This window comes from Fukomys damarensis, unplaced genomic scaffold (assembly GCF_012274545.1).
Source record: "Fukomys damarensis isolate Sample0158 unplaced genomic scaffold, DMR_v1.0_HiC HiC_scaffold_28, whole genome shotgun sequence".
Lineage (NCBI taxonomy): Eukaryota > Metazoa > Chordata > Mammalia > Rodentia > Bathyergidae > Fukomys > Fukomys damarensis.
Window position 1 is genome coordinate 24,168,691 of NW_022900940.1, and position 13,822 is coordinate 24,182,512.

At 36.6% G+C, this 13,822-nt stretch overlaps 1 protein-coding gene across 7 annotated transcripts in view; it reads right to left on the minus strand.

Moving 5' to 3' along the window:
- Rbms3 (RNA binding motif single stranded interacting protein 3) overlaps positions 1-13,822 on the minus strand; it is a 1,373,556-nt gene that overhangs the window by 6,642 nt on the left and 1,353,092 nt on the right. For 4 of the 7 annotated variants that reach the window (XM_019209637.2, XM_010638273.3, XM_010638272.3 and 1 more), the window contains 2 exons: positions 12,161-12,241; positions 9,335-9,466 (listed from right to left, as the gene is read on the minus strand). In XM_019209637.2, coding sequence (XP_019065182.2) covers positions 9,335-9,466; positions 12,161-12,241 — 213 coding nt within the window. Of the gene's footprint in view, positions 1-9,334; positions 9,467-12,160; positions 12,242-13,822 lie in introns of those variants that run through there. The other 3 variants (XM_010638264.3, XM_033757090.1, XM_033757089.1) reach the window with 1 other exon arrangement.

Consider the following 13,822-nt stretch of genomic DNA (forward strand, 5'->3'; position numbering starts at 1 on the left):
AGCAATAAACTATGCAGATATACCTCACGTGTACACAGAGACATCTCTCCAGTTTTGGGCTGGATATGGCTTGAGTACATTTCCATTGGAAGCTGGTCCCCAGTACGGCAATGTGGAAAGTGAACCTTCAACATACACTGCCTAGGAGTAGGTCATTGTGGAGGCTTCCTTTGGTGGGGATTAAGGTAGTTCTCCTAGGTTCATGAACTATTTTTTTTCATGAACTAATTTTTGAGAGCAAAATTTTTGAAAGGAATAAACCTGACCCCCCCTAATCTCTGCTTCTTGTCTTATTATGTAATCCCGTAACATTGGATCCTACCATGTCATCTGCCATGGAGACTCTCACCAGTGGTCAAACAGACAAGACTGCCTAACTTTGAACTATCAGCCCCCAAACGGGTGAGCTAAATAAATGATGTTTCTTCATTATCCAGCTTCAGTTACTATAGCAATCGAAAATGAATAAATACACCTTCCTATGAGCTTAGAGCCTAGTTCTTAATACCTGATAGATGTTATTGTGCTCCCAGATACTTTGCAATTATATTTTTTTCAGAACTACCTTAGGATTCATCACTAATTCAGTCAACAAATATGTGATTCCCCCTATGCACCATAATGACTGTGACATGTCATCTTGTGGTATTGGCCCAACACATAAGATAATTGTTTCTTGTTTGTTGCTCCCATCCACATTTTAGATCCTTAGCTGGATGTGTAACATATACTTGTAGTCCTAGCACTGGGGAGGCTGAGATGAGAGGACTGTGTGAACCCAGGACTTTCAGGCAAGCCTGGGCAACATAACAAGAAACCGATCTCAAAAAAAAAAAAAATTACAACTCTTGACATCAGAGGCTATATTTTATTTCTACTTTTTCCTCTCTGGAATGTGGAAAAGTGCAATTTCCATAATAGGCAATTAAATAGATAAATATCATTTTATTGTATTTCATTTTTTTCCTGATGGGCTGGGTTAAGCAAAACCCTGAAGCCCCACCTATCTTACAGGATTAAGGTTCTAGGGGATTGAACTTTACTTTCAGCTCTTCTGCTCACAGATTAGAACTCTGTTAAATAAATTTAGTTATGTTGTGCAAAGAGGGAACTTTATCTGTAGGTCACTTTTCGATGAAGGCCTCTTCCCTCAGGGCACAGATTGATGGCAAAAGTTCTGCAGATTCTGCTGGTACCCGATTGCTTAATTTGCAAATGAAGCTCAGAGTTGCTGGATATAGGTATATATGACCAGTGGGTGAGGGAAGAAGGCTAAATTTCAGAGAAATGTCTTCTCCCAAAGCCACGAGACAGGCCTGTCTCTCCTCTGAGCAAGCGTGTTTGTTTTATTCAGATTCACAAAAGGTTCTCAGCAATGTTTTAAACTATATTATATCTGGAACTGAAGTGGTTCAGAAAGGTCTCTTTTTACTAATTTGCAGAAAATCATCATGAGTCAGCTGCGGCTATTAGGAACCTAATGCATTTGTTCCAAGAATCATGTATGGAGAGCAACAAATTGATAGGTTGACTACTTGAAATATTTACAAGTCATTTAATATCTCCAAAATTACATGGTTTTTTCCTCTTGTGTTACCTGAGAAAGTGAGATTTCTTCTAAGAAGGAATGTAACTACAATTTTTATAACAGCAACAATGATAAGGGGAATTTTATTAGTAGTAATATTTTGAACCATGGTCTATATTTTGGTCCTCTTTTTTCTGTCTTTGCACTTGTAGGCTTACTCCACTTATATCTAAAAGCTATCTTGCTATGAAAACAAAGTTTTGGTCTATTTTTGTTGTCATTTCCACTTTTCCATTGTGCACTGAACAGAAGATGCCTAAAACATCAGTTTTTCTTCATTCAATGGTCCAACCATCCTATAAAAGACCCTTTCTGCTCACGTACTTCAGAGTATTAGTGTTTATGAGTTAGGCTGGGGCTACTTTTAGGTTTCTAACCTGATATAACTGTTTCTAGTAACACTCTCCAATAATTTTTTGGGACCTTAATGTAGCCTCATTGGTGTTCCTAAACAAATGATTGTACTTTAAACAATCATGATTTCTAAGTGAAGTTTAAAGGAAAAAAGGTGTTATTTAATGCAACTAAAATTCACTTGTCTGCTTTCTCTGTACTAGATGAAGTATAATGTGCACATTTACATAGTGATTATGGATAGCACTGATATTCATAACAATGGCATTCTAAATTTTCAAGGCTGTGATCATTAGTAACAAGAACATAGGTAGAAACAATTTATGTGAAAGAGATAAGTATGAAAGTCATTTGCAAATTTTAAAGTACTCTGCAGCATGACTCACCAGTACAACTCACACATTAGCAGTACACTGGAAAAGGAATTTGGTGTTCATGGAAGTTCAGCTACCCTGATAAGATTTGAAGAATAAAAAGAAATTTTGATTCCAAGGGTAACATAATGGTCTTTTAATGTCAGAGTGAATATTTGTAGACTGCTAATTTGACTGAATCTAGGAACACAGAATCATTTTGAATTCTCTCTTCAATCTCCTCTTCAATACCAGCAGAGTGAATAGGTTGTGAAAGAGCAAACCATAATCCCAGAAATCTAGTCTTTTGGAAATCTTAAGAGAACATCTAATGATTCAGTATTTCTCAGAATAATTTCTTACAGACCAGCTTCATGAGATGCATGTGATAAGAAATTTTTTTTTTTTTTTTTTGGTTCAGAGTTTGGAAAAGGTGGTTCCTGTATTTCTACTGCTGGATTAGCCACAGGTAAACTAAAGATGTGGCTAGGGCACAATGAAGGGTACCAGTGTAGAAGAAGAATTTCTTGGAAAAGAATAAAATATATGACATTAACATCAAAAGAACTAACAGATAATACATTATTAACTGTATTTCTACTGCTGGATTAGCCACAGGTAAACTAAAGATGTGGCTAGGGCACAATGAAGGGTACCAGTGTAGAAGAAGAATTTCTTGGAAAAGAATAAAATATTTGACATTAACATCAAAAGAACTAACAGATAATACATTATTATACATTTGCAATAATTCAGTTTTTAATATCTTGGAATTTCGCATCAGGAAGGCAGCATAGCCTATTCTGTCAAGAGGTAAAACACTTGAAATATTTATTTGGCCCCTAGGAGGTCAACTATATTATTAGCATATTTTACGCTATCTTAATGACTTTGAAGAGAACTGCAGTTAAGGCAAAAATGTCTTTTGGGTTACAGCAGGGTATTCCAACCCACTTGGGTGAGGAAGCGCTGCAGGGACTTTCTAACCCTAACTCCAGAGCATGGTGATAAATTTGTCCTTACACTAGAGTCTTGCTCATATCTTTGGAGAATAACACTCTAATCCTCACACTTTAAATGAAGAGGAAAATCAGGTTCCAGAGAAGTGATTGATAACCGAAGTCACAAAGCTAGAATAAGAATAGTTGTGCATATTAGATTTTAGCTCTGTTTGAAGACATTCTCTTTAGATTCTAGTTATGTTTAAGGCTGCCCTGCACAAAGAAAAACAGATAATGGAAATGGGAAGTGAAATTTCCGTAAAGTTTCCAAGGTAAAGCATAGCTATCATTGCTGCCTTCTGTGATAAGAGCACAGAGTCCCTTTTACATTAATAGCTCCTTTTAATAATGGGGGGGGACTCTATAAATACAAAATCTGAAGTACTGTGGTTTAGCTAGGCAAGTTTACTGATAAATCCCAAATATAGCCTCTTTATTCATAGGAAAATCATTTATATTCTGCAAGCTTTTCTCTGGTTCTGATTGCAAGCTTTTCTCTGGTTCTGATTGCTCTGGTCTTTTACTTACAATACCTTTAGTGTAGACATTTTGGTGTTGAAGGTATATTGTGATGACTCAAGCTACTTTTCAGGGGCATTCAGTTGCCCTTATCAGAATTTCATACCCATAGCAGGTCAGCTAGCATTTAATGAGAAAGGCCAGAGGTCTGTACAAAGTACTTTAAGCTATCCATATCTCAATTAGCATAATGATTGTTAGAAATGGGTTGCCTGATGAAAGTAGTGGCATGTTAATTAGCATAATGATGTTGGAAATGAGCTGCCATTTGTGAAATCTGGCATGTTTAAGATAATGAGGATTGGCTAAATAATTTTCGAGATACTTTCCAATATACTAGAACAGGAAGGAATGAAAAAGGATTTAGGGAAATCTATAGTAGACAATAACTAGCTGTAGAATGTTGCTTGAGGCTTGATCTCAAAACAAAATTGTGATGGAGTAGATTTTCTTCCAAGGATAATATAGTCCAATATCTAGACAATGGACAAATGTAAGCAGAGTGAATTTTTCAAGTAAGGTATGATCAAATAGCTTTAAAAAGCAGAGCAAGGACTTTTTAAAGTGCACTCATTAACTTGTATAAGTAGTTATAGGCCTGCCTTCTAAGGAATGCTTGTTTGATACCTGTCACTGTGAGCCATTTTATATCCCTCAAACTTTCCCTGTGAAAGTTACTGATGAAAAAGAGCTCAGTGTGCATGATGTAAACTTCGACTTCAGTTCCCAGTGTCTTCCTTGACTAGTTCTGAAGAATCTCATGTTTTACCATGACATAGGTCAGATTTGCTTGGCTGAAATTGACAAAATTAATAGTCACATTAATTCTTTCTTATAAAATTTCAGAAGTGACTGCTATCTTCATATGTGTTTGTCTTGGTATTTCAATTCTTTTTCATTTGGTCTTTTGTTGGTGTTTCAAGTCAAAGGCTCCTAACACTTTTTGCATTTTAGAGAGGTGAAGCTAAGAATACAATAAAGACCCACTGATTTTTAAAATCAGTTTAAAGGAATCTCTCCAAGGCAATGCAAGTGGTTTTCACATGCCATACTTTTGAAATGTTCCATTTTCCAAGGTGATTTCTTCTCTGGCTGTTTCAGTAAGGAGTATGACCTGAGCAACATCCTGTAATATACAGTCCTTTATGGGTACAAAAGACTATTTCTTCAAACAACGAAATCCTCCTCATCATTTTTGCCACCAGGAGGACATGGATGCATGATTTCATTCTGGATATGCATTATCCTATGAAACTTAAGTATCACCAATCATAATAATCCATGACTCAATGCAAATGTGGTATAACCATAATTTTAAAAACATTCAAACAGTGAAAGTTGTATGTTGTCAGACTCAGACGTCTTCAAATATTTCAAAGAGTAAAGTTTGGAATTGATTTACCATAAGGATAATTAAATTTCTTGGGCATCTCTATAGCCAGACCCTCTGGGGGCATTTTATCTTATCTGCCTTTGTTATTGGTATCAATGACTCCCTTGGTTTCTCTGGAACTGTAAAATTGTTTTCCTGTTTTTCAATATATTCTCCACTGTATCTTCCTAACACCACTATTCATCATACTTCAGACCTTCTGTCATTCCTGCCTGAACCAGAGAAGTAACAGACTGTTGATTTCCATTGCTTCCAAATTTGTCGTTTACCTCAATTGGAAGAACACACATTTAAAAAAAAAAAAGAAAATGCTATCCATGCACTTCAGTGTGGCACCTGATATTAGAATCTGGGTGTCCCTTTCCATGGTATCCTACTACTCTCCTTCCACTTTTCAAGGAAATACTTCCTTCTCTACCCCTGGACTTGGATCAAGCTTTGACACCATCTGGAGTGTTGCTACTTCCTGCAAGATCTTGCTCCGATTGCCATGACCTCCACCAAAGCATACAAATCCAGAAGAAACAAAATGCATTCTGCTATTACTATGGCCCGCTGTGAGTGTTTTCCATTTTCTTCCTTCAAGTATGAATATCTTGAGTATGGGTAGAACTGAATGAATCCCACCCGAGATTGTTAAGCCTCAAGGAGGTTAACACCTCCTGGTATAGGAACTGGTGTGACACTGGTAAAGAGAACTAGGACCTGGACTTGGAGCTAAGAATCTGTTAGAGGCTGAGGTGCTCTGTGTGAGCCTGACATAACTCCTGTCCTACCACATCACACTTAGATCGTGAAAGGTACTTCACCCCTAAGTGGGGACATCCTTGAGAAGGAAGAGAATGTTTCTTGTGGGATGACAAGGAGGAACGACTGCAGCTCAGTTCATCAGGAGGGGTGGGGCAGAGGTTTTATATAGTTGCAAGATGGGGAAACTGTGCGTCTCAAAGAAAAAAAATCCTTGAAACACTCCCCTCTAAATTCAGGCTGCACTGGTGGGAGAATCGTTTATATGTAAATCAAATTACGCAATTTATTTTTAAAAGCCCTACACTGGTTTCTGATCTCACTTTGAATATAACCAAGTATAATCACCCTATAGAAAATTAAGTAACTATAGGCTTAATAATGGTTGGCCTCTTCGCCTCCATCTCCTCCCGTTCTCCCCTCTATTCCACAAAACTCCAGCCTTATGTTCCCTCTTCAGTGCTTCTAAAAAGCGCATTTCCTCTGCTTAGAATGCTTTGTCTCCAATCTTTCAGTTTCCAGGCATAAAAGAGCCCTTCTCTGATGCCAAATTCTAGGAGTTTAACTCATCACCTCAGAAAGAAAATTTTTGAATAATGTGCTTTGCAATTCTATTTCTTTTTTTATTGCTTTTTTCTTAATTGATCCATTGCATATAAGTCTATTCCTATTAAAAAGTAAAGTCCAAGGGATGACTGGGAGAGAAATATGCTTATTTCTTTGATCTTCTCCTAGAACCTAGAATGCTGGCTAACTGTAGGTGATCAATACAAAATTGTTGGTTGGGTGAATGAAAACATTGTTTTCAACTACCTAATAAATTATTTAACCGTGCACAAGAAAGTTCTAGGAAATAAAATCTCTCTTTTATTCACTATGCTTTGGGAGATGCAAGGCCAGTTTCACCTCCTTTTGAGCCTGGCGAAGTGCGCTTGGCAAACTGTGTAGCAGTCACAGTCTTCTAGCAAAACAGACCAAAAGATAAATATAGCACTCTGGAGGCTCACACAGGAGGATCACAAGTTTGAACTCAATATTGGTGACTTATCAAGACCTTTGTCTCAAAGTAGATAATAAAATAAAAAATAAAAAGAGCTGGGGATGTAGCTTGGTGTAAAGGCCCTGTGTTCAATCCCCAGTACTACAAAAAAAAATGGATAAATATAATAAATACAGAAACAAAGAAGGAAGGGAGAGATGTACGTGCTAGCAAACTGGCAGCTCCAAAGAGCCAATGTTACAGTCTCAGGCTCAGACTGAAAGTGGAACAGAAAAGCTGACAGTGTAAATGCCAGTCCCCAACATCCAACTTAGAGACAATGTTTCATTTGAGTCCAAAGGCAGAAAAAGCAGTGTTGCAGCTCAAGAATTCAGGCAGATGTCCCTTTTACTCCAGGGAGGATCAATCTTTTTGTTCTGTTCATGCCTTCAACTCAATGGATGGGGGCCACCCCTACATTAAGGAATGTGATCTGCTTTACTCAATCTACTGATTCAAATTTTAATCTCCTCCCCAATCACCTTCACGGACATACCCAGAATAATGCTTCAGCAAATTGACACATAAAATCAATCAGCATACATAGTGTCTCTCATTTCTTTCCACCAGTGTCTCTCACTCTGCTTCTCCACAGACCATTCGGGTTCCTTTTTCCCACATATTAACCCACTGACCAGGCTGAGCAAATTCCAATATGCTTGTACCAGAGTTTTAAGAGATGAACATGTTGTTTATTGCATGAAAAGTTATTCATAGAGGCTGTAGGCCAGCTGAAACAATGACAACAGCCCGCTTTACTCAGTAACAAGATTTTTGAAAATTTTTATTGATAACAACAGTAATACTTTATGTTTGTATGATTAACCGGTGTTCTGAGAAATTTAATTTTTACAGCTGCATTTAGAGACTGTGCTGCACTCAGAAGATTCCACTGCCTCAATTAATCCAACAGTAAGCAAATCTCATGTGTATGGAGGATAGAGGGACAAAACTTCTCTTCTTGAGAAATTTCAGTCTGGCTATCTTTAGCTCCCTTCTTGACTACACCTAGACCTTGAATCCATCCTTGCCTGGTCTACATAGTTTATTTTTACCAAGGAGCTTCGAAATCAATTTAGATGGAATCCCAACCCTTGATATTTGACCAGCCTCAATTATCTGATCAATTTCATCATCTCCCACATTTAATTCATCAGTTCTTTATCTGCTTTCAGTAAGAATACTGTTAAGTCAGTTTAGTAATAATTCCCTACCCTGCTGTCTCCTCTTAGTACTTCTTCATTTGCGGACCCTTTCTCTCTGTTGATTGGCTATCCATCTCCAGATGTCTTTGTTGTATTCTGAGTTGAGCCCTGATCTCTCCCCTCTAATGTGACAGTCTTAACACATATTGAAATTATCCTGAACGAAATCTTCTTCTTTTCGGATGTGTCTGAATAACATTTTTCTTTAACAAACAAAATGATGACACAGAAATGAAGGAACATTCTTCAGAGAGGATCATCTGGGAATTCATTGTTCTCCAAGGGCTTGACTGTTATCTATAAAGTTGGATTATGTGCATGCCAACGCCTTTGCCTGTAGACTTTTCTGTTGCTAATTCCCTTGGTTTAGCAAAAACGACCTCACATTTGTGTCTCTGTATTCTCTAAGTACAAAGTCAAATGTAATTTGCTTTATGAATGATTTAAGAACCATCAAGAGTAACTGACTACTTCATTTTGCCATGTAATGCCTGAGTAAGAATCTATTCTGTTGTACATTGCCCAATATCCTTTTCACAAACATTTAATTGGATGTTCGAAGGACTCTTGCAAAGGGTGTATCACTTTTTTCATTTTTAACAGTGAAGACAAAATTAAGCTTCACCCTACACTTTCATATGAGAATACTTCAATTTTTCCAAGAATATATGATGTTATTATTATTTTCCATAAAAATGATTATGATGAGTCTCTTTAGCAACAAATATCTACAACTACTCTGGCCATACGACTTGCTTTAGCTAATGAGGCAACAGCTGAAGAGTGACAAAAAGAACTGAAGAATGACACTGTCTTTGGGCTTGCTGTTTTGCTATCCTTGGAATCCCGACAATTCCCTGTAAAGTAGTTTTCTGGATAAGCAAAAACAGGTGGCCCAGTCACTTTCATCACCTATCCAACAGCCAGCCACTGCCCTAGAACAGAGTCACATGCTTTGCCTTCACTCAAGATCAGAAGAGACACCCACCTGAAGTAAGCCCAAACCAGCCATGTAATTATGAGCTAAATATATACTTTTCACTAAGTTTAGATTATTTGCCACATAAAATAACAGATACACCTTGAGTAATTTCAAGATAGTTGATCTTGAAAAAGAGCTTAGCATAGCCCAAACTTACTTAGATTGTTGGTAAGAATATGCAGGTGCATGTTCATTGGATGTGTCCACTGCTATCTGTTGCTGCTGACCACTGGTGTCCTGGGATGAAGGTGCCACTGACTGGGGAGAGGTATCGGCAACAACACCCTAAGGAGGCAAATAAGTACACAAAAGCCTTATGTGCTTAAAGCAAAGGGTCCTCATCTAGATGCAGAAATACCCCTGTATTTGGCTTGAGAAGACATGCTATCAACTATGTGAAGTCACAATATGCACTCAAAAGAAAACATCAGTGCATATCTTAGTGTGGGTTGAGAAAGTCATCTTGATGCAATGCCAATAAGCTGAGCAACCAAAGAAGTTTTTGGAGTAGATAAAAGATCAGAAAATCATTTTAACTATACTTGCAACTTTCGAATGGTGGTTGCATAAATCATATTAAGTAACAATTAGTAAAAAATCATTCATGATTCCTATCAATATTAGTATATTGAAACAAGCTGATGGGGTGGTTCACTATAGCATGTCTAGAACATGTTTGCTAATATGGACTCTGGCCTTAATAAAAAAAAAACACTAAGATTAGAAGTTTTTATAAAGGGTAGTGTTGAATAGGTTCTGTTCGATAATTTGATTTATTTTACTTTGCTTTGTTTTCTAAGACATGAACTGGAATTTATTTAGTGGTCTTAATTTTGGTGGTTCTTAATTTTGGTTTGCCTTTCTTTCAAAACTGTCTCCTAATTTTCACTTCTCACAGAAGCTAGCAGAACAGATTTCTGGCATTGTTCATTATCAGGGACACGTGTTTGATTCCAAGGGAGCTACAGGTAGTTTGATCTGATCATTAATACACTCAAAAAGGGCAACAGTGTTGGGTATCTGCAATGATGTTGAGTTGTAAATATTCTTGGTCAGTTCTCTGTCCTTAAAAATATGTGAAATTCTTCCTTAGAATCTGAAAAGTCTACCTGTAGTCAGTCATCCATTGTTTTCTTTCTTAAAGGGTTACTAATCTGTATTTTTCTGAATATCCTACCAGGACTTATTTGTGTGGATACAGGTGAATGATCAATGTTTCTAGATGGACAATGAATCAATTTTTTTCTATAAATCTAAATTCAATGCATATATCAGACTATATTTACATTTTTCTCAGTGAAATTCTTCTTTCTAAACTTTGCATTTAACTAAGGCACAAGACCAAATGTGTCATTATTTTATAAGCATTAAAATGCTCTAATTCTTTAAATAGCAATATCCCTTTGATGTAGACACACAGGAATGCAAATACATGGCAGAAATTTATACTTTGCCTGGAAAGTCCAGACACTGGTTTCTCAGTGTGTAGGTGATTTTTTGATAAACATAACCAAAAACATAAAATTTAATCACATATTCTTAAAATTCTGAAGATACAATTAAATTTTGAGATCCATACATCTAAAACACACACAAAGATTAAAAAATCCATGTCCTTGTTTACCTTTTAAACATCTGGGATTTCTTCTATACCTTGATACAAGCAAGTACTTGCTACCCGCAAAAAACAAACTTTTAAAAAAATCCAATCTGGTCTGTAAAGTTTTCTGTCAGTCTCTTTATTGGTGGATTTTTGTGTGCAGGGGTGCAAATACACTATATGCTGGACAAATTATGGAGTAGCAAAGAGATTAATTCTGAAAGATTTTCAGGTGGTGAGAAGAGATGCACTGTAACCATAATGCACATGTGCATTGGAAAAAGTGGAGGGGGAACAATAAAAAACAATGTGTAGAACCAGAGAGGAAAATACACGTCTAAATGTTTTATCACTCTCTGCACAGCTTTAGGCTTTCTGCTTTTCTATGTAGCTTGAGGCTCTGTTCAGTAAAATGAGAATTAGAGGAGATTGATTCAGCCCAATACAAAAAGAGAAGGAAATGGAAAAGGCTTTCATTAAGAGCAAGATGGTACCATTATCATTATTCATTAGGTCCACAGTGATAAAAGTGATCCAACTCTTTCCCATCTGTAGGAAGTATAAATCTGTGAAAGCTCATTTAGTATAGCAGAGTTTCTGTTGTTGTTCTTTGTTTTTGTTTTGTTGCACAGGAGATTGAATTCAGGGCCTCATGCATGCTAGATAAGCACTGCATCGTGCGAGGAGTTACACTATTTATCAGAGCAGTGGTTTTTAATCTTTGCTGTACATCAGAATCACCTGAAACCTTTTTTAAAACTGGATGTCTAGTACATACTCCAGATAATTCAATAAGAATCTCTGGGGATAGTGTTTCCCTAAATAAGTTTAATGTGTGGAAAAGTTTGAGAACTAGTAAACTAGTACAGTGTATCTCACATTTTAATGTGCATCTGGGTCACACTGAGATCAGCTTAAAATGAAAATTAAAATTCATCAGGTCTCAGTAGGGTCTTCTAGTTTGTGTTTTTAACAGATTCCAGGGTGTCCCAATGAAGCTGGTCAAGGACCTGTCTTTGAGAAAAAAGACACTGAAGATCTAGCTCATCCAAATGGCTTCAGACTGCTTTTCCATCCCTTTTATGAGTATTTATGGTTATGACTTCGAAGAACAATGATTTGTTCGCAGGACTTTAAATGTGCAAAGTGTCCTTCCCTCATATTTCTGCATCAGGTTAATTTACTTCACGTGAGAACCAAAACAAAGGCAGGATAGAGTAAATATACATATTTTCATAGACTGAGCTTGTGACTGACCACAAATTTTAGAGCAGCACACAATCTGGACATGAGGATTTCTTGGGTTCTAAGGTACCACAGTACATATGACTGCGATTCCTTCTCCCTAGTCTCTTTCTACAGGACAGGGATGGACTTACTTCAATAGATACAGCTGCTGGAGGCACAGGCGTGTACTGGGGAATGTAGGTCCCTTGCATAGGAGCAGCAGCAGTCATATACTAGAGGGAATCAAAGAAAAAGGCATGTAAACTTGGGATTGCAACCACAGAGAACACTGATTACCACGCGAGGCTACTTTAGATGGATGGGCCCTGGCTTGTTCATGACTAGTCAAATTCAGTTTTGTCCAAAAATAAGTCAAGTTCCCTACACCAGCATGGAATATCCTTTCTTTGCTGGTTCAGGACTAATAGTAGTCTCACAATATCAGTTCAAGTTACTTCACCCCAGTCCTCACTTTATCATTTTAAACACTCTATGTGAGATCTCTGGCATCTCACATTTCACATCTAAACACTGACTCTGTAAGGCTTAGGGAGATGTCTGTCCTGTCTTGCTTTATTTTTCCACTCTATTTTAATGCTAGTACCTAGTACACAGTAGGTTCTCAACAAGTATTTGTTGAATGAATGAATCATTACATTAATATTAGTAATTATTTATTTTCCAATTAGAATGAGAGAACAATGTAAGAATTACAACATTCAAAATGGGCAAATGTCATTTTTTTCATTTTCATAACATTTGTGTTAGCATAAAAGAAATACAGTATTGGGGATAATGGTGAAGTTTCCTTCATTTCCTTCTCCCATTTTATCTTAAATCACTGTTGTTATTTCCTTTCCAGCTCTTTCAATTTTTGAAACTTTCACTATTGTGATAAATAAACAGCTAAATCGTTTTTCTGTATGTTGTGAAATTTAATCAAATATTTATTTGTGATAAAATGTATTTTTGCAAAGAAGAAAGGGAACTCACTTACTTAAACATAAAATAGGACCCATGTTCTCATTTTTAACACATATTCTCCCTGTAAATTCAAAGATCTGTTTTCTGAGAATTAAATTGCCTATGGAATCAGCTATGCTTTTGTGCTTCTAAACATGACAGTATAACAAAACTTCAGAATTAGAGTCAGCTAAGAAAACAAAGTTTATAATTCATAAAAGATAGAGGAACTATTTTTCTGACAATCAAAAGCTTCTGAATCTATATCTTCCTCATTTGCTCAAATCAAATATTAAGGCTACATATAAATATCAAAAAGGCTAAATTCCTTTCTCTGTGTATCACAGGTCTTAAGTATTCCAGAGACATGATCTAAATGAAGGGGAATATCTTAATGGAGACTAACTGGTCAGCTGCAGTTGCTTAATTTTCATGGGCAATTATAGTAAAAAAAACTAAATTTAGAATATATGGTATCTCCATCCTAAAAACCCTTTTGTTTCTAACAATAGAAGCACTCTTATTAAAACAGCCTAAATGAAACAACCCAAACTGTTGCTTGTCATCTATGTGCTCTTAAAATAACCAAGAGCAACTCATATCCACATAAAAACTACATTTTAAGTTAAAGCAAGAACACTTGCTTGAAAATGCCTAGTAACATTTGTAATTTAGCTTTGCAATTGAAAATTATCAATGATTTCTGTCATCTATCTCTGTGCTCCTATGGAATTCACCATTCTTCTAGTAGAGCATAGAGACCATTATCTCCTTGAAGGCAGGGGCTACATTTTATGCATATTGGAATCTCTTAATACACAGGGAATGCCTGGAATTCAATAAGCAATCAT